This window comes from Siphateles boraxobius, unplaced genomic scaffold (genome assembly GCF_051911475.1).
Source record: "Siphateles boraxobius isolate OS27281-9 unplaced genomic scaffold, OSU_SipBor_1 6, whole genome shotgun sequence".
In the NCBI taxonomy this organism is placed as follows: Eukaryota; Metazoa; Chordata; class Actinopteri; order Cypriniformes; family Leuciscidae; genus Siphateles; species Siphateles boraxobius.
In genome coordinates, this window is record NW_027509186.1 from 4,362,349 (window position 1) to 4,385,447 (window position 23,099).

Consider the following 23,099-nt stretch of genomic DNA (forward strand, 5'->3'; position numbering starts at 1 on the left):
ACATCTCACTGCACATCTCACTGCACATCTCACTGCACCTCTCACTGCACCTCTCACTGCACCTCTCACTGCACCTCTCACTGCACCTCTCACTGCACCTCTCACTGCACATCTCACTGCACCTCTCACTGCACATCTCACTGCACCTCTCACTGCACCTCTCACTGCACCTCTCACTGCACCTCTCACTGCACATCTCACTGCACATCTCACTGCACATCTCACTGCATCTCTGACTGCACCTCTCACTGCACATCTCACTGCACATCTCACTGCACATCTCACTGCACATCTCACTGCACCTCTCACTGCACCTCTCACTGCACCTCTCACTGCACCTCTCACTGGGCCCCTTGCTCTTACTCTTCCTCGTCCAGACATTACAGTGTTTGTCTTTTTCTGTTTCCAAAAACATCACTCCTCAAAGTCCTCCTTTTACTGTATAAGTGTCAATGTAACAGAAAAAAATAACCCCTGCCACTGAGTCTAAGCCAGACTGGAATCAGCTATGGTTGGCCCAATTTACCCAACATAAATCAGGTGTGTGTCAATTATTCAATTGTTTGTTTATTATCAGCTGAGATATATTGTTTTTGAACTGATATCATTAAAGAAGCCGAGGTTTTTATACTGTATCTAAGGTTTGGAATATTGTTTTTGCTATTGTGGGGTGGTGTGTGTTAACATTTGTAAATACTACAAAAACAATCCATAATTTTGTTGGGAGGTATAGCTTGTCTGTTACGAAAATGTAAGCATTGTGGAAATGTGTTCACTGACTGCATATTGTGTGAAAACTGTATAGTATTGCTCTTAATTCATTATGATAAGATTTCCTGCATACAAAATATATTTCTAAAAAGTGCACAGATGTGGAATGTGTCTTAGAATGCAAGTTTCTAAAAAGTGCACAGATGTGGAATTTGTCTTAGAATGCAATGTGGATTATGCCAGTACTTACAGAGACAGTGGTGCTTGGTGTAGGGGCACTGGACACTGCTGCGCTGGGTTGGTCAACAGCCTGAGATGGTCTCCTAGCCACACTCAGATTTGGCTTTGCAGCAGCAATGTGGGACCCACCAAATCTTGGCTTGGTAAACTAAAAAAGGGCAAAACAATTTCAATGAAAAGACAAATTGAATTGTAACAGCACATTGGCCAAAAATATAATAAAATGTAAAATGAGAAAATATCTATTGATCCTATCATTCATTATATAACTAAAGGACCTGCTTTCTTTCTTTAACTTATTTTTTTGTCTGTGTATTACCACACTCTACTACTTATACAGATTGAAATAAGCACAGTTAGAATAGAAAAATGTTTGGGAAGGTATTGCTAGAATGTGAGTATATAGTAATTTAACAAGTACCTTTTAAAAATGACTTAAAATCAAAAATAGTTTGCACATAGTTTGTAAGAGAAAGCGTTTATTAACAGTAATGAAGGTTACACTTGAAATGGCAACAAAGCAGATTCATGATGACTTAATTAATAATACGTGTATAATTAATTGTGCATAAGTGGAATGTTACCTGAGAAATACAGAATGAAAGACGTAGCTTCAGTAGCCAGTTGGAAAAATCAAGAGAGATGCCATGAAGGACGTGAGTGTCCTTTAACCCATAATGGCAAAGCCCAATTAGAGAGGAAGAGGAGAATGCAAGAGCAGAGCCCAGAGAAGAAAGAGAGATCACATAGGTTACATTGTTCTTTCACCATTTTACTTGATCTAAACCAACCTGAGACAGTGAAATTGACCAATAAGCAGACTACAGCCGCCCCTGTACAAGGTGTCACAGCTGGCAGGTAGGTGTAAAAACATACCAGCCATTTCCACTGAACTTAAACCTTTATACTAAACGTATATTAAAACTGCAATTATATATAAAAAAAAATGTTATTACCTTTGACAAACTTGGTATAATTTTAGAAGTAGGCTGGGGTGGGAGCTGACGTGACTCTGCGCCATGACCTCCTGTGCTGGTCCAGTAGCGGCAGACCGTTGTTCAACAACCCTTGGTGCTTGTCCAATAGAGGCTGTGGCCTGCTTAAGACAACCACAAAAATACATAGGCTACAATAATTGTTGAACGAGAAGAATTTGTTCAGTAAATTATATATATATAAAAAAATACAAGTTACATCTTTACATTGTTACCTTTTGAGTGTGAAAACCACATATGCACTTTGGGACCGCTCCGAGCAAGGTTGTCTGGCCGCGAGACTGCATCGGACATCTTTCAATCTGTAAACATTATCACACATATAATATAGAATACATGCATTTCTAACTTATCAGTTTGAATGCCACATTAATTTATTGTAGTGTGTAATTTATTTTTATTCATGTTCTTTGAAGAGGAGATACAAACTGTAAAATTAGAGATAAAGAGTGAGTAAAGTTTGTATCCTCCTTTAAAAGAACAAGAGAGGAACATTTCACACCTTCAAAAAAACATCCATTCACTCAACATCCCCACCCCCACTGCCTCAAATCTCTGAATCTCCCAGTGCAAAAAAAAGTTTTTTTTTTACATAAATAAACATAAATCTCAAATACCTGCAACATTATCTACATACATATCTATAAATAATGATGACATAGAATTAAATGATTAGGATTACAATTATTACATCATGCAAAGGTGACAAAAGCACACTCACCCTTTGGTACACGTCATAACACTTTTTCTGTCGAGGAGCTGGCCTGTTACCCTCATTTGATGGCCAAACTCCTGTGCTGGCAAACTTTTTTAGCCTTGCAATCCAGTCAGTATCTGACATGGCTTTATGGGATTTTTTGCCAGACATTTTTTTGTTGGGGGGCTAACGGTTAGGTTATATCGTTTTGAACAAAACTACTATAATACAAATTATTTCTTTAAAAAAAGCACACACGATATTTACAATTATAATATAGTATACAATTATATACAAATATAAAATTACATTGTCCGAAAATACAGTTAAAGTTACCGAAAAAATTTTTCGCAGTCCTCCGTTAAAATGATGCTGCCTGACCTCCGTGACAGTGATGCTCGACGTCTGAACTTTTTGACCTCTGACACGCCCCTCAGGATATGTCATTACTTCGTACACCTTCGGCTCAGTTCGGCAACTTGATTGACAATTGGCTAGCTTCCTGACTCCTCCTCCTAGCGGTGCTAAGCGTAAACGTGCCATTGACATTTCCTTGTACTCTGATTGGTCAAATGTCGAAAATGATAAGGAAAAAGTCAAGAATGGCGCTCTCTGATTGGCTGCAGATGTTATAATGTCGAGAATGGCGCTCTCTAATTGGCTGCAAATGTTATAGCGCGTCGACGTGATTGGCTGTGGCGTTCAACATTGTTCAACATTATCCCCATTTTGACGGACTATCCTTCGGCAGCTGGCGTTCAGGTTGCAGTCTCCCCTGGAGGCGTTGGTTCGAATCCCACTTCTGACAAACCTAACCTTTGGCTGCGGGCTCAAGCTAGAGTCTTTAACCCTCTGGCAAGTTTATCCAGAAATGCAGTAATTTTGACAAAGCACTGCAATTCAGTTCATGCTAGAATTAACCAAACATTAAAGTAACACTGACCTGCAGTACATGACCTTTATAGTAACACTTTAGTGCAATGTATGGGATTCTATGGCACTTGGAATTTCAAGTCATGACATTTCAGAAAAAATGGACATGTTGATTGAATCGGATTCAACTGAATTTCACGAAATAACATGTTGTGATGTTTACCGGAAGAAGATGCAGTAGAATGGCATGGCAAGGATTCTTGGAAATTTCTTGGAATGAAATGTCATGGGTTTGGGGGCATGGGGTGGAGTGTCATGACACAAGATTCAAGGAAAGTCATGTAAAACATTACATTAGCATTAACAAGACATGCCATTAGAATGAAAGAATGATATCAGCCTTAACAAAACATTGTAACAACACCAACACATATGACATGAATATGAGAGTAATACAATTACTGCATTTGTTCAACATTAGTCTTAAAAAAACACTGGATTTCAATTACAGTGCATATGAAGAAATGGACAAAGGCATAAAAGGGAATACAGAAAGCAGCTCATTTATTTACACGGTCCCGTGTATCAAAAAGCACCATTCTGCCCCGTGTGAGGCTCGAACTCACGACCTTCAGATTATGAGACTGACGCGCTGCCTAACTGCGCCAACGAGGCATGTGCTGTGACACGGGTGAGCGGTGAAGCCCTAGATTCTAGATCATCTGCCATTCTGTGTAGGTGCAAAAATGCTGCTCATCACTGGCTGTCATGTCAGGATGCCTGAGCGGTCTAAGGTGCTGCGTTCAGGTCGCAGTCTCCCCGTTGACGCATGGGTTCTAATCCCACTTCTGACAAACCTAACCTTTGGCTGCGGGCTCAAGCTAGAGTCTTTAACCCTCTGGCAAGTTTATCCAGAAATGCAGTAATGTTGACAAAGCACTGCAATTCAGTTCATGCTAGAATTAACCAAACATTAAAGTAACACTGACCTGCAGTACATGACCCTTAAAGTAACACTTTAGTGCAATGTATGGGATTCTATGGCACTTGGAATTTCAAGTCATGACATTTCAGAAAAAATGGACATGTTAATTGAATCGGATTCAACTGAATTTCACGAAATAACATGTTGTGATGTTTACCGGAAGAAGATGTAGTAGAATTTCATGGCAAGGATTCTTGGAAATTTCTTGGAATGAAATGTCATGGGTTTGGGGGCATGGGGTGGAGTGTCATGACACAAGATTCAAGGAATGTCATGTAAAACATTACATTACATTAGCATTAGCATTAACAAGACATTCCATTAGAATGAAAGAATGATATAAGCCTTAAGAAAACATTGTAACAACTGTCTAGTAAACAGGAGATCCTGGGTTCGAATCCCAGCAGTGCCTATGCCACAGGATGTGGGCACCGCTCACTTAATCTTTTACATATGTAAATCTTTGCATGCTGAACAGTGTGCATCTGCACAAAATGTGGAAATCTAAGAAGTGATGTGCATGCAATAGCGTCTTAAAGCTTGTCTTTTGTGGCTCTGTGGCGCAATGGATAGCGCATTGGACTTCTAGATTGTGAACGGAGGTATTCAAAGGTTGTGGGTTCGAGTCCCACCAGAGTCGTGCATACACTCTTTTGCTCAGATGTCTTTGTGTTGGACAAGCATATGCTTAAAACTTGAATCCACAAACTACTTCAGAAGCATACCCTTCACGTTCTGCTTATTTCCCTTATTGGACACACCCAACTCAGATCACAGAGTACTCTACTAATTAACTTAAGTCACCTATTTAAATAAGAATAGGTTGAAATCCACTGGCCTAGGCCAAAATCTGCAACAACCGATTGTTGGCCACCTACCTAGAAAAAAAAGAAGAAAAAAAACACGCTTTCCATTTCTCCAAGCTGAAACAGCATTTAGATGTATCGTAATAGCCTGACTACGTCAGACTTCCTACTTCCGCTAATTTCATTTCGCTCCTGTAGTCAGTCTGAGATAGCAGCCTATCTTTCTGTTTTCCACCGGCCTGAAAACAGCCTGGCCAATCAACGAACAGAGGGCGGGCTGAAAGCCGTGACGTAGTCGGTAAGCGCCGTGTTTAAGATTAGGTCAGGGAAATCGAAAACGACCGCTGATATGGAGACGCGGATGCAATTCGCTCTGTTGTGGAGAATATTCCCGGCATTAGCAAACTGAAGCCACACGGTTCCTTGCCACTGTTGCCTTTGGCTTGCTCAGTTGGGGATATTCAAATTAATTAACCAATCATACCATTGATCAGCTCTACCAAACTTGGATGTCTTTTTTCCAGTAATAAACAAACATTAAGTTGTTTTGATTGATACTGTGAAGCAGCTTTGATACAATCTGTATTGTGAAAAGCGCTATATAAATATATTTGACTTGACTTGACTTGACTTGAAGCCCGAACACGAAGAGTGTGTATTAAACATTTTGAATGGAGGTGATGTTGTGGCCCTACTCCCTTTGGGAAAAGTTTAATTTATCAACTATTACCGATCGTCAGCGAGAGACTGGGGAGCCTTTTGACAGGTCAGTGTCTCTTTTCTTTTCCAGGTCTTAAATACCGTAAAACTTCAAATAATAGCCCGGGCTTTTATTTGCCCAAATCGTCGAACTGCACCGGCTTGTACTTGAGATAGGCGTCTAACTTATATGAGACAGGCCTTTATAGTTGAGATGTTGTTCATTGAGATGTTGTTCCTAGAGTCTATAATCTCTAAAAATCTCCAAATGCTCCACATGAAACCGCGGTCTTCCGACCTCTTACTATCTTGTCGATTGATTTTTATGAATATGCGCGAGGGAGAGAGAGCAAGACAGCGCTCGTGTTGTTTGTAGACGTGGGAGTGCGCGCGCGCGGCCGGGGCTCTCTCTCTCTCTCTCTCTCTCTGCTCGTTTGTGCCCTGTCAAGCGCAGCAGTCATTCTATTACATCACTCACAGATCAAAAAAGTCGTTTACAGCCATGTTCACTCGGGTATTTCGCTCGCATCATCAAGTGTTTACAGTGGAAGTTCGATCATAGATTTGAGTTCGATGCATGATGTCTGTGGTTCGATGCGGCTGTGTCGGCGCATAACATGCGTCATAAACAAACTTATCTGATTGGCTTACGGGTAACCAATGATTTTAAACTTCAGTACGCGCGCCCTAGCGAGAGAGAAAACACTTCTCTATTATGCTATCCCAGACTCTGTGTACGAAGCAAAGTGAAGTAGCAGAGTCTGGTATTACCAGGCTAGTATCGTAACTGGAGGTTCCCGAAACATTTGAGACACGAGTACTGAGAGTTTCGATCCAGAAATAAATGGCTTGAGATATTCCCTTGTCCCTCAACAGAAGCCTGCACACCTTTCAGGTTTTGGAAATAATCCTGTAACTTCAAAGGGACCTATTTATGATGTAATCAGCTATTCTCCTGACATGCTACCTCTTTTAGACTTTGTATAAAAAAGCATCGAACCAGTGACAGTAACTGGCGCTGTGGCTTAGTTGGTCAAAGCGCCTGTCTAGTAAACAGGAGATCCTGGGTTCAAATCCCAGCAGTGCCTAATCTGTGGCTTTTAAGATTAGTCATTCAACCTTCTCGGATGTGAAAGTCTTGGCAGGAAAGACAATCTGGACTTCTTGGTTGCAAATGAAGGTTTTAAAAAGGTTGTCGTTTTTTGGGTCCCACCAGAGTCACGAATGGTGTCCCTTTGCACAGACGTCTTTACCAGACTGACATTTGCTTAAAGCTGGGGTTTTCCAACTTTTTCAGAAGCCTACGCAACACATTTTTCTTCTTTTCCTTATTGAGCACACCCAAGTCAGATCGTCGAGTACGTTACTTATCAATCAATTATTTGATTCATCTGTATTAAATGAGAGAGATAATAAAAAAATATATATATGTGATGCAGATGCGCTTCAAGAATGGTTTGCAAGCTCCTGGCTTAGGCCTGAAATCTGCTACTACCTATTGATATGGTCAAGCCTATGGATATTTGTACAAACAAAGTCTTTACATATATGAAGAATAATACATGGATATCTTTCTGGATTTTGCCCTTTCATATCAGAAGAAGGCTCAGGAAACATTTTAGGCATGACTATCGAGAGTGTAGAGCCAAAATTAAATGAGTTCAGACATTCCCTTGAGGCGTGAAAGGCCCTCGTGTTTTGGAAACAATCCTCTTACCTCTAAGGGACCTCGTTCATGACGTGATCAGCTGTTTTCCTGATGTGGTACCTCTTTTAGACTTGTTTTACCAACAAATTTCACCATATCTGGCGCTGTGGCTTAGCTGGTCAAAGCGCCTGTCTTGTAAACAGGAGATCCTGGGTTCAAATCCCAGGAGTGCCTTTGGCACAGGATATGGGAGTGCTTAACCTTTTCACATATGAAAGTCTTTGCATGACGAACTGTGTTTACTTGCACAAAACTGGAAAAACTAAGAAGTGCTGCGCATGCAATACTTCCCTGAAGTGTGTCATTTTATGGTACAATGGATAGAACTTTGGACTTCTAGGATGCGAATGGAGAAATTCCCTGGTTGTGGTTGTGAGTCCCACCAGAATAGTCAGTGGCCTCTTTTGCTCTGATGTCTCTGTGAGTCAGACATATGTTTAAAACTGGAGTCCACAAACTACTTCAGAAGCCTACCCTTCACATTCTGCTCATCTCCCTTATTGGACACACCCACGTCAGATCATTGAGTACTCTACTAAGTAGCTCAATTAACCCTTTTGAAATAAGGAAGATAACGAAAATGTATAGCGTCTGGGAGGTTTCGAGAATGGTTTGAAAACCACTGGCTTAGGCCAGAATCTGCTACTTCCTATTGTTGAGATCCAGCCTCTGGATGTATTCAAAACAGTCTTTACTACGGTGGCCGAGAAGGGTCACAACACATACAAACCCCACAACAACTACATATTCAGAAAACACATGCAAATTCAGAAAACACATGCAAACAACGCCACAACAACTACATATTCAGAAAACACATACAAATTCAGAAAACACATACAAATTCAGAAAACACATGCAAATTCAGGAAACAACTTTGTCGATTTCACATTCGCTGCAAATATTCGCAGCACGAGCAAATAGGGAAACGAACTGCAAACTGCAAAAACACAACGGAAATGTTTCCGGGGGGGCCATAATCAGTGACGGACCCGCATCCATCCGGTTGTCTTAGCGCTATTTTTTGAATGTGTGCTGTGCTTTTCTTGTCTCAAGAGGTAAGTGTTTCTCTTTCATTATGACAGACTTGTCGATGTGCTCTGATACCGAAGTGGTTTTGTGTGTTTTTAACATATTAAGTTATTGTCCCCATAACGTATTAATCTGCCAACGTTGTTAGCTGGAAACTAAGTTAGCTGGCTAGCTCGCGTCTGGCCATTAAATAGATGCATTACTGGCGTTTGTACAATGTTGTCCTGATATCTGAACTATTTATTTAATTTTTAGTTTGAAATGTTCTGTCCGTATTGTGCCGAGCAACTGGGGGACGCTCCCAAGTTTTGCACGTCGTGTGGTCTGAACGTGGGGTTCCTTACGGAGCGTCAGCCTACAGGTAACATCCCCTTACTGTGTTCCTATTTATAAATTTATCAACCCCATTAAAGCATATTAGTTTTTATAATTAATCTTTCTGTGTGTGTGTGTGTGTGTGTGTGTGTGTGTGTTGTGTCAGTCCAGAGGATGACCTAATACGTGCTTACTTTAGAAAGGACCACTCCAACGACGTTATTCGCGATTTTTTGGAGTCAAAGCATGGTATTGTAATGAGCCTGAAAACTCTAAAAAAGAAGGCTGAAACGGCTAAATCTAAGTCGGAGTGCAAATTACAGTCCACTGGAGACTGTGAATGCTGCCATCACTAGTGAATTGAACGGCTCAGGACAGCTGTTGGGCTACAGGGCTATGTGGCAGACCCTGAGACAGAAGCATTCACTGACAGTGAAACAAGACGATGTCATGCAAGCCCTCAGATTATTAAATCCAACAGGAGTATCTCTCCGTCATAGGCGCAGGTTTGTTAGGCGATCCTATTGCTCTGCAGGACCCAATCAGGTGTGGCACGTGGATGGCTATGACAAGCTCAAGCCCTTTGGGATTGCCATCAGTGGCTGCATCGATGGGTATTCAAGGCGGGTTATGTGGCTCAGTAGTGGCAGCACCAACAACGACCCTGCAGTAATAGCTCACCATTACCTGCAGTGTGTTTCGAGCTGTGGCCTTCCGGCTCGTCTTAGGACAGACTGTGGGACAGAAAATGGAGACATGGCTGCCATCCACTGTTCTTTAAGAGAGGACCACACCAATGACTTTGCAGGTTCTCTCAGCCACATGTATGGCACTTCAACTGCCAATCAAAGGATTGAAAGTTGGTGGTCCTTTTTCAGGAAACAGAGGTACGTTTAACAATACTGTTACTCACATATTTTTCAATACTGTTTCATATTTCTGTAATCTTTTCGTAATATTATGCTGGGTTGGCACCATACAATGCTGACTTTGAAAATGTAGGCTTATTTATATGAGCGTCATACATGGATCAGGCTGTGTACTGCCGATTGTGCAATAGTTATGATAAGTAAAAGGATTAGTGTGCATGGTTGACTGTTTCAAATTGTAATAAGTGTTGACAGTCCATTCTGCACTGGTGAATGCAGTGCAGAATGTTGTTTTCCAAGACTGTCACATAATTTAAGTATTTGTATTAGAAACATTTATACAAAACTAAAATCACTGTACTCCATTATTAGGACACAGTTCTGGATGGATTTATTCAGTGACCTGAGAGAGAGACACTACTTCAATGGCACCCATGAACACAAGTGCCTTGTACGGTATGTGTTCCTGGGCATCTTTCAGAAAGAGCTTGATGAACACCGAGAGCTTTGGAATAACCATACCATCAGACCCGTCCGGCAGTCTCTCTGTCCATCTGGGAAACCTGATACCATTTACAACCTGCCTCACAGGTTTGTATGTAACACCTGTATTGTCATTTTCAATAAATGTTTGGTTGGTTTCCCTTTGAGATTTAAACACTATTCAAATGAGTTCACTGTTGTGCTTTCTGTGCGGCCTTAGGTTTGGTGGAAGGGATTGTGGATTCCCAGTGGATCCCCAAGTGTTACAGGAGTTCAAAGACCTTCTGCCACCCACAAACAGTTTGTGTGGAGATGCTAGCCTCCAAGCATATTTTGCCAACTTGGAGAGACAGAGCCAGCTCGCTCCACCCATCAACTGGCCAGCTGCTGTTGACAACTACATTAGACTTAAGGAAATGGCTGGTCTTTGAGAGAGAGAACTAACAGACGTGTAGGCAGTTTATTTTCTTTCAGACAGCATTGCCCGCAGTGTGGTGTACTGATATGGACACCTTAAATTAAAGGTTAAATTAAAAGCAAAGATATTAATCGATTGCAATGACTTCCCTTACTTTTTCCACCATCACAATGTATGCTTTTGGTGTTAACAGTGTTGATAAATACGGTATGCTGAAGCTAATGGTGACTTTCATGCTAGATCGGTAACATTTCATGACCAATTTATGCAACAACAAATAAACTTCATTCTGATGGCTCTTGCAAAATGTTTCAGAATAGACAAACTTACATTTTCTTATAAAAATTATTTTATTTCTTTTAACTGTTAAAATACTGACAAACAGTAAAGTGCGAACAGTAACAGCAATGTAAATCTGTCACGGAAAGTTTCCAAATAGAGAAACTTGCACCTTTTCTTATACAAAAAATCATTGGACTTCTGTAAACCATGTAACCATACAAATAGTAAAGTGCGAACAGTAACAGCAATGTAAATCTGCCATGAAAAGTTTCCAAATAGAGAAACTTGCACCTTTTCTTATAAAAAAAAAATGGATTTCTGTAAACAATGTAACAGTGCAAAGTGCAATGCAAACAGTAACAACAGTAATGCAAATTTGCCACTGATAATTAATTTCTGATTGACACCTCAATGGAGCCCAAATCCTGGAGCGTTCTTGATTCCATAATTCTTTGCTTCCTCAAAGATTTCATATGAGGGTAAGATCGGGAGTTTTAATGTGTTTGCGCAGACATTAGCCTCAGGAAACCTTGAGTGTTTCTGGAATGTGAGTTGAGGCTGTGGTATTAATTTTGCTGCTGGGATTTCTTTCAGGCCTGTGGCGAACATCAGAATGTCCTGCAAGGACATCCCTGACCCTTCCTCTGTGGGGGTTGGGAGTAAAGAAACACATTGAGATGTATCATCCATTTGTGAACTTCACTTCAAACAACATACAGAAAATTATACCTTTTACAGCGATTAAGTAGTCCAGCCAGTAGCCAAGCACTCTCTCCTCCTCATGGCGATTTGAGCTACCAGTTGGGCTCATTTCTGGACGGAACAGTGACTCTACACTCTCGGCTGTCAGGTCTTCCGCACTGTAACACATGTAGGGCAGGAAAATGGAGGGATGCTGTTCCAGAGCGTTGAAAAAGTTGAGGGTAGCCAGGCCATCCTTGAACCTATTACCGGGTTGGGTTGTGGGTGAGGGGAAGAGGCAGATCATGGTAAGTTCTTAATGCTATTGCCAGTAGGACTCACATTTGTTAGACACTCATTTGAGTTTCATTCAAATTCTCGTTTGAATTCTTACAAAGTAGTCAGAGTGACCTACCTCTGGAAGGAAACATGGTTGCGGTAGGTGAAGTACTACTGGATGTAACCATCCACAACTTGTTCCTTATCCTCCAGTGTCCTCAGGCATTATAGCATCCTGCTGTCTGAAGCATGCTGGAGTGCTTATCTGCGAGTTCCACGAGTTCTTCCAGTGTCCTAGCATTCTTAATCTAGAGTAAAATAAAAATACTGTCTGTACACTCTAATGTTGGGTTATTTTGTGTACCCAATAACATTTCTTCTGGTGAGAAAATCCTGCACAACAGCTCTGTACTTTCATGTCAAGTTATAATATTTTGTCTATGATATAATGGACTTGTTTAAAGATTAATCCATTGTTCTTTCTGTTTTATGTAAAGACACTCTTGGAGATGTTGCTTTAAAAACCCTGCCAGCTATCCTTCCTCCATTGCCACACAAAACAGGCTGCAAGAGGGTTCGGCCCTCTTACCATGAGGCAAAACAAGCATTTGTTGATTTACAGCCTGTAGGTACATCATTTATGACAACACATTTGGGGTAATATTTGATCCATTTGTGCATATTTACCATTTAAAATTTCTATTTAAAGGTTGGAACAAACATCATCAAGTATTTGGAGGAGGAGGAGCAACGGAGGCAATTCCCTCATGTCCTGCAGCTTGGGGACAAATTCAACTGCTCACAAGCCTTCGTCATTTTGGGAGGAGCGGCACTAGAGCAAGACAGCCTTTTACAAGCTGTGGATACATGCTTTAAATTATTTTATGTTTTAGACATTGAGTATCCAACGCCTGCGGCAGCTGTTTGGCAGTTGCTACAACACACAATATTTCACGAGTTCACACTTACATACAATTAAAGGGAATAAAGTATAATATGTATTTGGCGTGCTGTACGGGGGGAGGGCTCCGAGCTCGGAATTCGGCCCGAACCCAGAGTACTCCCCCCTATATGTAAAGTGGTTTAGGACTAGAAGAGTGGAGAAGGGGTGGTGGAGGGACGCTGCTAAACTGTCAGAGAAATGAGGTGAGACTGCTGAGTCTATATATACACGTTTTAATCATGATTGCTGAGTGCTCTCCACCCGTGTTAATTATCTGAACGTGCTTCTCCCGAACTTTGTTAATAAAACATCATATTCTGTGCCAGGAGGAGTTCCATCAACTCATTGTCGCCTACTTAGGCAGTTTATAATTGGATAAGCTGGACAAGCTTTGGTTTGTTTTGTTTGTGTATTTGTATTCCATGTTTCTTAGAACTTAAAACATAATTGTAATTAAATTAATTTTAGCATTCTGTGGCAGGAGCTGTTCCCTCAACACACTGTCGCCTTATGAGGCAGTTTATAATTGCATTACTTCTATTTATTTATTTATTTATTTATTGAAAGAATTTCTTATTTTAAGGAAGTAAATGAAAGCAATTGCAAACAATAACTTAATGAAAATGTTTACAACTTGTAATGTTTACAACTGTTTATTTGTGTTTTTGTGATCCATGTTTCTTAGAACTTAAAACATAACTCTAAATTAATTAATTTTAACATTAATATTCTGTGCCTGGAGGTGTTCCCTTCAACACGTTGCCTTATGAGGCAGTTTATAATTGCATTACTTTTTTTTATTTTATTTATTGAAACACTTGCAACAATAACTTTTGAATGCAATGTCTAATTGGATGTAAATAAAGCATTGTTAATATACTTAAGTTGTGAGTGAGTGAGTTATTTTCATGGAAATAATAGTAATTATAATTAATATTAATAATAGTTTGATTAAAGCATTTTGGCCAAATAACCCAACAGATTCGTTTTTTGAAACCCAATTTATTGGGTAAACTAGTTACCTAATTTATTGGGTTAAAATAACCCAACAATAGGTCGGTGCTATATCAACCCACCATTGGGTTAGCTGTTGGGTCGATTTTAACCCAACTTTTTTAAGTGAGTATTGGTTGGAATTTAGACTACATATTAGTGACAAAGCATGGAAGTCACTGGTTTTATTCCAATATCACACTGGTTTTTCAAGCTACTGGGGTGTCCAAATTGTTGATTGTTCATCAAAATATAAAAAAAAAAAATTCTTGAATATTGTTAGAAACACATAATTACAATTACCTCAAGGAGAACATTCCTGACTTCAGTATCAGGTATATCCTCAATTGGTGCCTCAATGGTCTTAACTTTACCAACCAGGTACTGGTAGAAGCTTGGGGAAAAGCATCGAGGCCCTGGACCACCATGTACAATGGAGACAGCAACCATTCTTCCAACATGGAAATACTCATCACCTTCTGCAGCTAACAATGGCAATGTTCCACGGTTAGTTCAAATTGATTTATAATACTGTCAAAATGTGACAAAAAGTGAATTACCTTTGCTATCAAATGACAGGTATTTGCCATCTTCTTTGCCTTCAAAAAATCGACTGGTTTTAATGGCGTCCATCAAGAGTGTCAGAAATTCCCGTGTAGGCCCTCCTGTGTCCACAGCCTCCTCTGTTTGCCCGATGTCATCAGTGAATTTGACCAAAAGGCTACAGGTGGGGTCAAATGAGGAACGTTTGAATCCCCTCAGAGCACCATCCCAGACATTAGCACGGTTTATATTTAACCTGCTACAGCTTTTTGTGTTAATGTTGTATGACAGATTTGACAGAACGTCTGCAGCCGTCAGTCCAATATCTGCGTCTCTGCAACACAAGAAAGAGAAACATTAACACTGCCTTTTATTTGGATAGTTAAATATAAATCTTTTATGGTCCCATTACAGTGAGAACACCATATGTGTGTGATGAAATGTGATGGGCATAAGCATGAAGCACACATTGCAAGCTTTCAATAATTTCTGCCAGATTTTGTTTCGGTTTAGGGGTAAGTAAAAAAATATTGTAGCAATGTTCAGGGAAGAAGGAGGCGGGAACCGGCGAACAATCAAAATAAACTTTATTTAAAATAAAACAAACAAACTAAAATACCGCCAGCAGCCCCTCGCGGACGACTGCTGGCTTACCCAAAATAAAACATAACGGCCAGCAGCCCCTCGCGGACGACTGCTGGCTAAAATAAAACACAAATACAAAAACACAACTAAAATCAGGCCTGTTCCTCTCTCGATCATCAACGTCGTCGCTCCTCCTTTATGCTTCCGCTCCTCCGTGAGAGATGCGAGACCGGTGTGCTCACAGGTGTTGCTCATTATCAATCGCACCACCGGCCTCGCGCCATTCTCTCACGTCCCTCGGCCGTCCTGTTCGCCACATACCCCCATCGCCCCTCACAGGCCGGGGGGTACCCACGAGCCTGTGCCTACTCCCCCCCCGGCGGCGGCGATCCCTGGGGGGTATGGACCGACAAGCCGAGGGAAATGGAGACGGAAGCATGAGGAGCGACAGATCGAGAGAGGGGAGAGAGGAAAAAAAAAAAAAAAAATGGTCCGGTTCCCACAACGCGCTGCCATCTGGTCCCCCACCAGCTGGGCGATCTCCTCCGCGGTGCCTGGCGGTGACGCTGGATGGCCCTCGGTGGACGGTTCGACGCTCCTCCGCCGCCCGGTGGACGGCGACGGCTCCTCGGGTGCCTTGGGCAGACGGTAGGAGTCCCCCGCTCCCTGCACCTCCCCTTCTCTGGTGGACGGCAGCAGGCTCCGGCCCACGGCGAGCGGCGGCGACTCCTCCTCTCCCTCCCGGATGGCAGCCGCCCCTCCAATACACAGGCGGCCGGCAGCGAGCTCGACCGTCCAACCGGCAACTCTCTCCAGCGCACCGCCTCGAGCGTCCATGGCCGCGAGTCCCCCGCTCCCTGCTCCTCCCCTTCTGGCGGATGGCAGCAGGCTCCGGCCCACGGCGAGCGGCGGCGACTCGCGCACCATGCTCGATGACACCGCGGATTCCCCACAGCGGCGAGGACTCTCTGACAGCGCGTTCCTCCCTCTTCCCGGGTTTCGGCACCAGTGTAGCAATGTTCAGGGAAGAAGGAGGCGGGAACCGGCGAACAATCAAAATAAACTTTATTTAAAATAAAACAAACAAACTAAAATACCGCCAGCAGCCCCTCGCGGACGACTGCTGGCTTACCCAAAATAAAACATAACGGCCAGCAGCCCCTCGCGGACGACTGCTGGCTAAAATAAAACACAAATACAAAAACACAACTAAAATCAGGCCTGTTCCTCTCTCGATCATCAACGTCGTCGCTCCTCCTTTATGCTTCCGCTCCTCCGTGAGAGATGCGAGACCGGTGTGCTCACAGGTGTTGCTCATTATCAATCGCACCACCGGCCTCGCGCCATTCTCTCACGTCCCTCGGCCGTCCTGTTCGCCACAAATATATACAATTTGAATATTTGCTTTAATAATTGTATGGCAACAGAAACCAGGTAAAATGCCAAATGTAGCTTGAACTATGTAATATATCTGAGGAAACAAACAAAAAAAACAACAACAAAGGTTGACAGCATTATTTCTATCAAAGTACCTGTCTTCCTCCTGAAAATTGTCTACGTCCTCAACATCAGAGCAACTGCTGTCAATGACAACTGGTGCATAGATCTTGGTATATGTGCTGTGGATTAAAGGAACAATGAAATACTAAAACAAGATGGTTGTGAAATTACAGTAAAAAAGTGTTATACTTGGTACTGTAATGCATTACATTCAGCAGTCAATATTTCATGCTAAACCCAGAGCCAAAAGTATTAGTGCAATGAACGAACAATTTGAATCCATTGTGACTTACTTGTAGAAGTCACATGATGTGGTGTTTTTGGGTCCTGGTCCTGCTCCATTGGCCTGTTTATGAAAGTAGAGATAACACCAAACAAATTAACAATAATTACATCATTAACATAAACTTAATAACATTACAGAATAATACATACTTGCCCATCAGATGGCCTGGACACTGTTGGTGGACATTGTTTTGGTAAACTAAAACAAACAAATAATTTGAATAATTTAATTTAAATCATAATATAGATATTTGTTAATATGATTTAAAGAGCACAACATGCTCGATCTATTCCTTCTCGCAATTGAAAGAAAAAATAAATGAATGCTGTGAAATACGTGGATAATCAAAAACCACTAGCACAGGTCTCAAATTAGCGGGAGAAACTTACATTTTCAGTGGAAGGCTAGCAAATGCCTCATCATCGGATTCTGAAGAGGAGTCATCTCCATGACCTTGGAAAGAGAAAATGATGCATCATTATTAGGCTAGGTATATGCAAAATATATGGCAATTTTACAACCAGCTCAAATTAAATTAAGAACTCACTTAATTACCAACCATTATCAATTATTATTATTATTATTTTACATACATGTACTTCAATACTTACTCGAATCCTGAAGGGGGCAGATGTACAGTACGATCCTCTGGTAAGACTTTCCAATGGCCTCTTTATAATGTTCAAGGACAAAGGGTTTGTCTGTGCCTGGTATATTTTGTACCTGAGAGCCATCAGGATATACCAGGACATATTCTCCATCGTACATCATGTCTTGATTAAAATCTCGCTGTTTTTTTATAGCAGCTGGCAAAATTTGTTTTGATGACCACAGGGGTTCAACATTTAATGGCAAAGTTTCCCCTCTTATAGGTTTTAACCCATATTTTGTTCTGGTCATTATGCCAATTGAAATCTACAGAAATAAGAAAAGAAGAAAAACAAACATGTTTAAGACTGTGTACTGTGTAATAGTCACATTGTGACCTAAACCTCCATATTAGTTTACCTTGACCATAATGTTTGGTTTCTTTTTAGCCTTTGAAAAGGTCCTCCTCTCAGCCTCTTTAACTTCCCTGAACCTCATGAATTGACCTGCTCTTCCTTGGATACTTGTCTCATTCACTAACACACACACACTGATTCATTATAGCTATGCTTTGTGATTGGTTGATAAATTGCCACCTTTCTGACAGCTAAAACCACGGGACAATTCAATGCAGCACAGTAACGTTAAAATGGGAGCACAGTAAGGGGATATTACCTGTAGGCCCACGGCCTAGGCTTGATGACGTGGATGGACACACCGTAAGGAACCCCACGTTCAGACCACACGACGGGCAAAACTTGGGAGCGTCCCCCAGTTGCTTGGCACAATACGGACAGAACATTTCAAACTAAAAATTAAATAAATAGTTCAGATATCAGGACAACATTGTACAAACGCCAGTAATGCATCTATTTAATGGCCAGACGCAAGCTAGCCAGCTAACTTAGTTTCCAGCTAACAACGTTGGCAGACTAATACGTTATGGGGACAATAACTTAATATGTTAAAAACACACAAAACCACTTCGGTATCAGAGCACATCGACAAGTCTGTCATAATGAAAGAGAAACACTTACCTCTTGAGACAAGAAAAGCACAGCACACATTCAAAAAATAGCGCTAAGACAACCGGATGGATGCGGGTCCGTCACTGATTATGGCCCCCCCCGGAAACATTTCCGTTGTGTTTTTGCAGTTTGCAGTTCGTTTCCCTATTTGCTCGTGCTGCGAATATTTGCAGCGAATGTGAAATCGACAAAGTTGTTTTCTGAATTTGCATGTGTTTTCTGAATTTGTATGTGTTTTCTGAATTTGTATGTGTTTTCTGAATATGTAGTTGTTGTGGCGTTGTTTGCATGTGTTTTCTGAATTTGTATGTGTTTTCTGAATATGTAGTTGTTGTGGGGTTTGTATGTGTTGTGACCCTTCTCGGCCACGGTACTTTACAAATATGAATATATAATTCATGAAAATCTTTCTGGATTTTGTCTTTCAGATCAGCTGAAAGCATAGCAGAGATTGCTTTCCATTTCTCCCAGCTGAGACAGAATTTAGATGTATTGTAACTGGAGGTTCCAAAAACATTTCAGACACAAGTATTGAGAGTTTCAGATATTCCCTCTTTCTTCAACAGAGCCCTGAATGCCCCTCGGGTTTTGGAAATAATCCCCTAACCTCTTTCATGATGTAATCAGCTATTTTCCTGACCTGCTACCTCTTTTAGACTTTTTATCCCAACACATTGTAGAAGGTTCAGCAAGTGGCGCTGTGGCTTAGTTTGTCAAAGCGCCTGTCTTGTAAACAGGAGATCCTGGGTTCGAATCCCAGCAGTGCCTATGCCACAGGATGTGGGCACCACTCACTTAATCTTTTACATATGTAAATCTTTGCATGCTGAACAGTGTGCATCTGCACAAAATGTGGAAATCTAAGAAGTGATGTGCATGCAATAGCGTCTTAAAGTTTGTCTTTTGTGGCTCTGTGGCACAATGGATAGCGCATTGGACTTCTAGATTGTGAATGGAGATATTCAAAGGTTGTGGGTTCGAGTCCCACCAGAGTCGTGCGTACCCTCTTTTGCTCAGATGTCTTTGTGTTGGACAAGCATATGCTTAAAACTTGAATCCACAAACTACTTCAGAAGCATACCCTTCACATTCTGCTTATTTCCCTTATTGGACACACCCAACTCAGATCACAGAGTACTCTACTAATTAACTTAAGTCACCTATTTAAATAAGAATAGGTTGAAATCCACTGGCCTAGGCCAAAATCTGCAACAACCTATTGTTGGCCACCTACCTAGAAGAAAAAGAAGAAGAAAAAACACGCTTTCCATTTCTCCAAGCTGAAACAGCATTTAGATGTATCGTAACTGGAGGTTCCCGAGACATTTGAGACACGAGTACTGAGAGTTTCGATCCAGAAATAAATGGCTTGAGATATTCCCTTGTCCCTCAACAGAAGCCTGCACACATTTCAGGTTTTGGAAATAATCCTGTAACTTCAAAGGGACCTATTCATTATGTAATCAGCTATTCTCCTGACATGCTACCTCTTTTAGACTTTGTATACAAAAGCATCGAACCAGTGACAGTAGCTGGCGCTGTGGATTAGTTGGTCAAAGCGCCTGTCTAGTAAACAGGATATCCTGGGTTCGAATCCCAGCAGTCCCTAATCTGTGGCTTCTAAGAGTAGTCATTTAACCTTCTCTGATGTGAAAGCTTAAAGCTTGTCTTTTGTGGCTCTGTGGCGCAATGGATAGCGCATTGGACTTCTAGATTGTGAATGGAGATATTCAAAGGTTGTGGGTTTGTCATATGGGTAATTAATAAATAAAAACGTATCGATACAAGGCCCCCACTCCAGAGCATTTTTTCACACACCGGCTTGTCTTGTGGATGTCTTGTGGATAACATACCACCTTTGGAAGGTCAGGCTGTGCTGTCCTGTGTGTGGAGAATCAGGGTGTTCTGGTTAACCTCCACCAGCTGCATGGATGTTCCTCCCATCACCAAGCTGTTGCCCAGTACAAGCTGCCTTATCCTGCGATAGTCTTGCAGGATCAGAGACAACCTTGACAGGGCTCCCTTGCCTTTTCTTTTGGGGCTTGGGTGGACAGTGCAAAGTCTGATGAAGATGGTCTCCAGCAGACGGCAACAGTCAGGCCACTGAGCAGGTGCGCTGCTTGCACCCAGCACACATCTGTTGGTGCTCTCTACACCAGGGTGAGTGGGCTTCTTCGGGACCTTGAAGCGTCCACTCAGCAGTCTCTTTCGGCATCGACTGTCATACACCACCCGTTCCTTGTCCCGGTCATCCAGGTTCTGCCAAAGAGCAATTATGGTGTTGGCTTCCTGGTTGGTCAGGCTGAGGGCTGTGTGGTCCCAGAGATCCACCAGATATTCTGCCAGCTGGTCCACATGTTGATAACCCGGGATATTTTGGTAGTCAACAGCCTATTAAAAAACACAAACATGCAATACAATTATTACATCACATCTGTCTAATGCATAATTCCATAACTGATTGTGTTATTTTCCTGTTTATCACCGTAAAGCACTGTATAGTACAAAGCAGAGAGATTTTACAAAGCACCAAATAAATAAAGATGACTTGACTTGATGTGTATTTGCAGCTTACAAATGAATTTAGGCTGTACTTTTAAATGTAAAATATGTGGAAAGTCTGGATTTAAAGCACTGGATGTTAATTCATCATAATTATTCTAGTTAATTTGAAAGACATACAAAGGAGTAATATTTACCGTCTCTTTTTCATCATCATCCTGACCAGCATTCTCTGGCTCTGAGGGGAGAGTTGAAACAGATGTTTCAGAGGGAACAGGTGTGACAGCAGTCCCTGAGGGTCCAGGTGATGAAGGAGACTGTGTGAGGACAAGTTTGGGGTCAGGGACCAGTGAAGGGGATGTGGAGCCCAGTACAGGTGTGGCACTGCTGGTGACCAGGGTGGAAGAACCCAGTGTCAGTGTGGAAGAGGGTGGTGACAGAACAGCCTCCGGATCTGCTATTGTGTGATCCTCGCTGATGTCACAGAAGCCCTCATCTTCATCTCGCTCCTCCACACTGAGGTCCTCAATGAGCTCTGCTGTCTGCTCAGAGTCAGGATTCATGTCCTGCAGTGCCTGACCAGTCTGCTGGAACAGATACTGCACTCCAATGAGCTCACCTGAAATAAAAACAATAAACAAACGGAAATTAAATAGAATGTTGTGTATCATATTTGATACATTAGGCTTTTGTAGTAGCTCATATAGTGTGAGAATATAGAGCTCATCGTCAAGGAGAAAAAAAACAAAACAGTTTTATTAAGAGGCCAAACACGTTTAATTATGGGGGCAAAACATGAAATGAAATGCAATACAATGATGATTGAGAGAAAAGTCTGATGATCATTTTGATATTTACATGTAACATGATTTTCTAATCAAGTGAACCCAAGCTGCTTCAGTCTAGTAACTAGTCATTAAATATTAGTAACAATATAAAAGTTATTCTTACAATTACTTTATAAAATCAGTAAAGGTTTTACAATGAAAAGAAACGTGAAGCACGAGCTGAAGGTGGACACTTTTACAATTATACTAAAAGACTATAATCAATCAGACGACAGAGGGCATGTTTCCTAAAAAATTTTGATCATGTTGATCATTTAGAGTCCTTTAGAAACTTGCATATCAATTATGATACAATCGACTCTATAGGGTTAAATCTGACATATAGACGGAGGTTACACAGAAATTGCAAGTTGATAAAATAAAAAATATATAAAACAATTCTCACCGGTGTAACATGCAGGGGGACAAAACGTGGGGACCACTTTCCTGCCAAACAGCTTTTCATAATTGCCGTTTACACAGTGAACAAGTTCTCCTGTGTAGCTGCGCAAAGCTGATGGCTCCGATGACAGGGAAGCAGCCTCCCGGTCCTGGTTCCACCGGTGTAAACCCTCCAGCAGATAAATCTGAAAGTTCAGACTGTTTGCACTGGTCCCTGTAAATAGACACAACAGTGTTTAGGAGGTGTTAAAGGAACACACAAAAACACTTAATGCTCTTTCTTTACACCTGCACAGTGTGTGTGACAAAGACAATACCTGGGATGAAACGGTTCAGGTGTAAATGAAAGGACTCGAGAGAAGTGGAGCCTCTGGCACATCTGTAGGTCTTCAGAAGCACGCCTCCCTTGTTTAGGCTCCCTGTCTCTGTATAGAGCACAACACCAGGGGGGTCTTGAATGCATTTCACATGCTTCTTCTGGACATTCCAGATGTGCTCCATCCTTTCTCGGTCCAGGAGAGGAACACCCAGGGAGTCTTTGCCCTTGCTGCTCAGGAGCTCTGTAAGCAGCCGCTCAAGGAGAAGGATGGTAGTCTCCTCTCCACAGGTCCTCCTCCGGCAATGGAGTGCCAGCTCATTCCTGGTAAGATGCTTGTTGACATCTTCATCTGTCAGCGCAGGCCAACCCTGGGATATCAACAGCTCTCTCTTTGCTTTGCGAAGCATAGAAACATCAGCCGCATCCCACTCAAAAATGCACGCTGACAGCCGTGACATGAAGATGGGATACAGCTGATGGGCATCAGTTGTACACCCCATGGCAATCCTG

General features: G+C 41.8%; 1 protein-coding gene, 3 long non-coding RNA genes and 7 other non-coding genes across 11 annotated transcripts; 7 read left to right on the forward strand and 4 right to left on the reverse strand.

Annotated features, from left to right (window-relative positions):
- Positions 1–4,117: 4,117 nt before the first annotated feature.
- On the reverse strand, positions 4,118–4,191 carry trnam-cau (transfer RNA methionine (anticodon CAU)). Its single transcript has one exon. It is a non-coding gene; the product is annotated as a tRNA-Met (tRNA).
- Positions 4,192–5,052: 861 nt separating this feature from the next.
- Positions 5,053–5,141, forward strand: trnar-ucu (transfer RNA arginine (anticodon UCU)). The gene is given in 2 exon segments: positions 5,053–5,089; positions 5,106–5,141. It is a non-coding gene; the product is annotated as a tRNA-Arg (tRNA).
- Positions 5,142–7,020: 1,879 nt separating this feature from the next.
- Positions 7,021–7,094, forward strand: trnat-agu (transfer RNA threonine (anticodon AGU)). The gene has a single exon. It is a non-coding gene; the product is annotated as a tRNA-Thr (tRNA).
- Positions 7,095–7,814: 720 nt separating this feature from the next.
- Positions 7,815–7,888, forward strand: trnat-ugu (transfer RNA threonine (anticodon UGU)). The gene has a single exon. It is a non-coding gene; the product is annotated as a tRNA-Thr (tRNA).
- Positions 7,889–9,858: 1,970 nt separating this feature from the next.
- On the forward strand, positions 9,859–10,727 carry LOC143715521 (uncharacterized). The gene is made up of 3 exons (XR_013195793.1): positions 9,859–9,948; positions 10,303–10,386; positions 10,634–10,727. It is a non-coding gene; the product is annotated as an uncharacterized LOC143715521 (long non-coding RNA).
- A 701-nt stretch (positions 10,728–11,428) lies between these two features.
- LOC143715522 (G2/M phase-specific E3 ubiquitin-protein ligase-like) lies at positions 11,429–12,239 on the reverse strand. Its single transcript, XM_077207334.1, has 3 exons — positions 12,210–12,239; positions 11,843–12,057; positions 11,429–11,757 (listed from the first exon to the last, which is right to left on the reverse strand). Exons 2-3 carry the CDS (start codon positions 11,982–11,984, stop codon positions 11,522–11,524), a joined length of 378 nt encoding a protein of 125 aa, XP_077063449.1. The 5' UTR covers positions 11,985–12,057; positions 12,210–12,239; the 3' UTR covers positions 11,429–11,521.
- A 41-nt stretch (positions 12,240–12,280) lies between these two features.
- LOC143715523 (uncharacterized) lies at positions 12,281–14,884 on the reverse strand. Its single transcript, XR_013195794.1, has 3 exons — positions 14,570–14,884; positions 14,313–14,494; positions 12,281–12,381 (listed from the first exon to the last, which is right to left on the reverse strand). It is a non-coding gene; the product is annotated as an uncharacterized LOC143715523 (long non-coding RNA).
- Positions 14,885–17,782: 2,898 nt separating this feature from the next.
- LOC143715524 (uncharacterized) lies at positions 17,783–18,290 on the reverse strand. Its single transcript, XR_013195795.1, has 3 exons — positions 18,187–18,290; positions 17,932–18,047; positions 17,783–17,838 (listed from the first exon to the last, which is right to left on the reverse strand). It is a non-coding gene; the product is annotated as an uncharacterized LOC143715524 (long non-coding RNA).
- A 943-nt stretch (positions 18,291–19,233) lies between these two features.
- Positions 19,234–19,307, forward strand: trnat-ugu (transfer RNA threonine (anticodon UGU)). The gene has a single exon. It is a non-coding gene; the product is annotated as a tRNA-Thr (tRNA).
- A 139-nt stretch (positions 19,308–19,446) lies between these two features.
- Positions 19,447–19,535, forward strand: trnar-ucu (transfer RNA arginine (anticodon UCU)). Its single transcript is given in 2 exon segments — positions 19,447–19,483; positions 19,500–19,535. It is a non-coding gene; the product is annotated as a tRNA-Arg (tRNA).
- A 538-nt stretch (positions 19,536–20,073) lies between these two features.
- trnat-agu (transfer RNA threonine (anticodon AGU)) lies at positions 20,074–20,147 on the forward strand. Its single transcript has one exon. It is a non-coding gene; the product is annotated as a tRNA-Thr (tRNA).
- Positions 20,148–23,099: the final 2,952 nt, after the last annotated feature.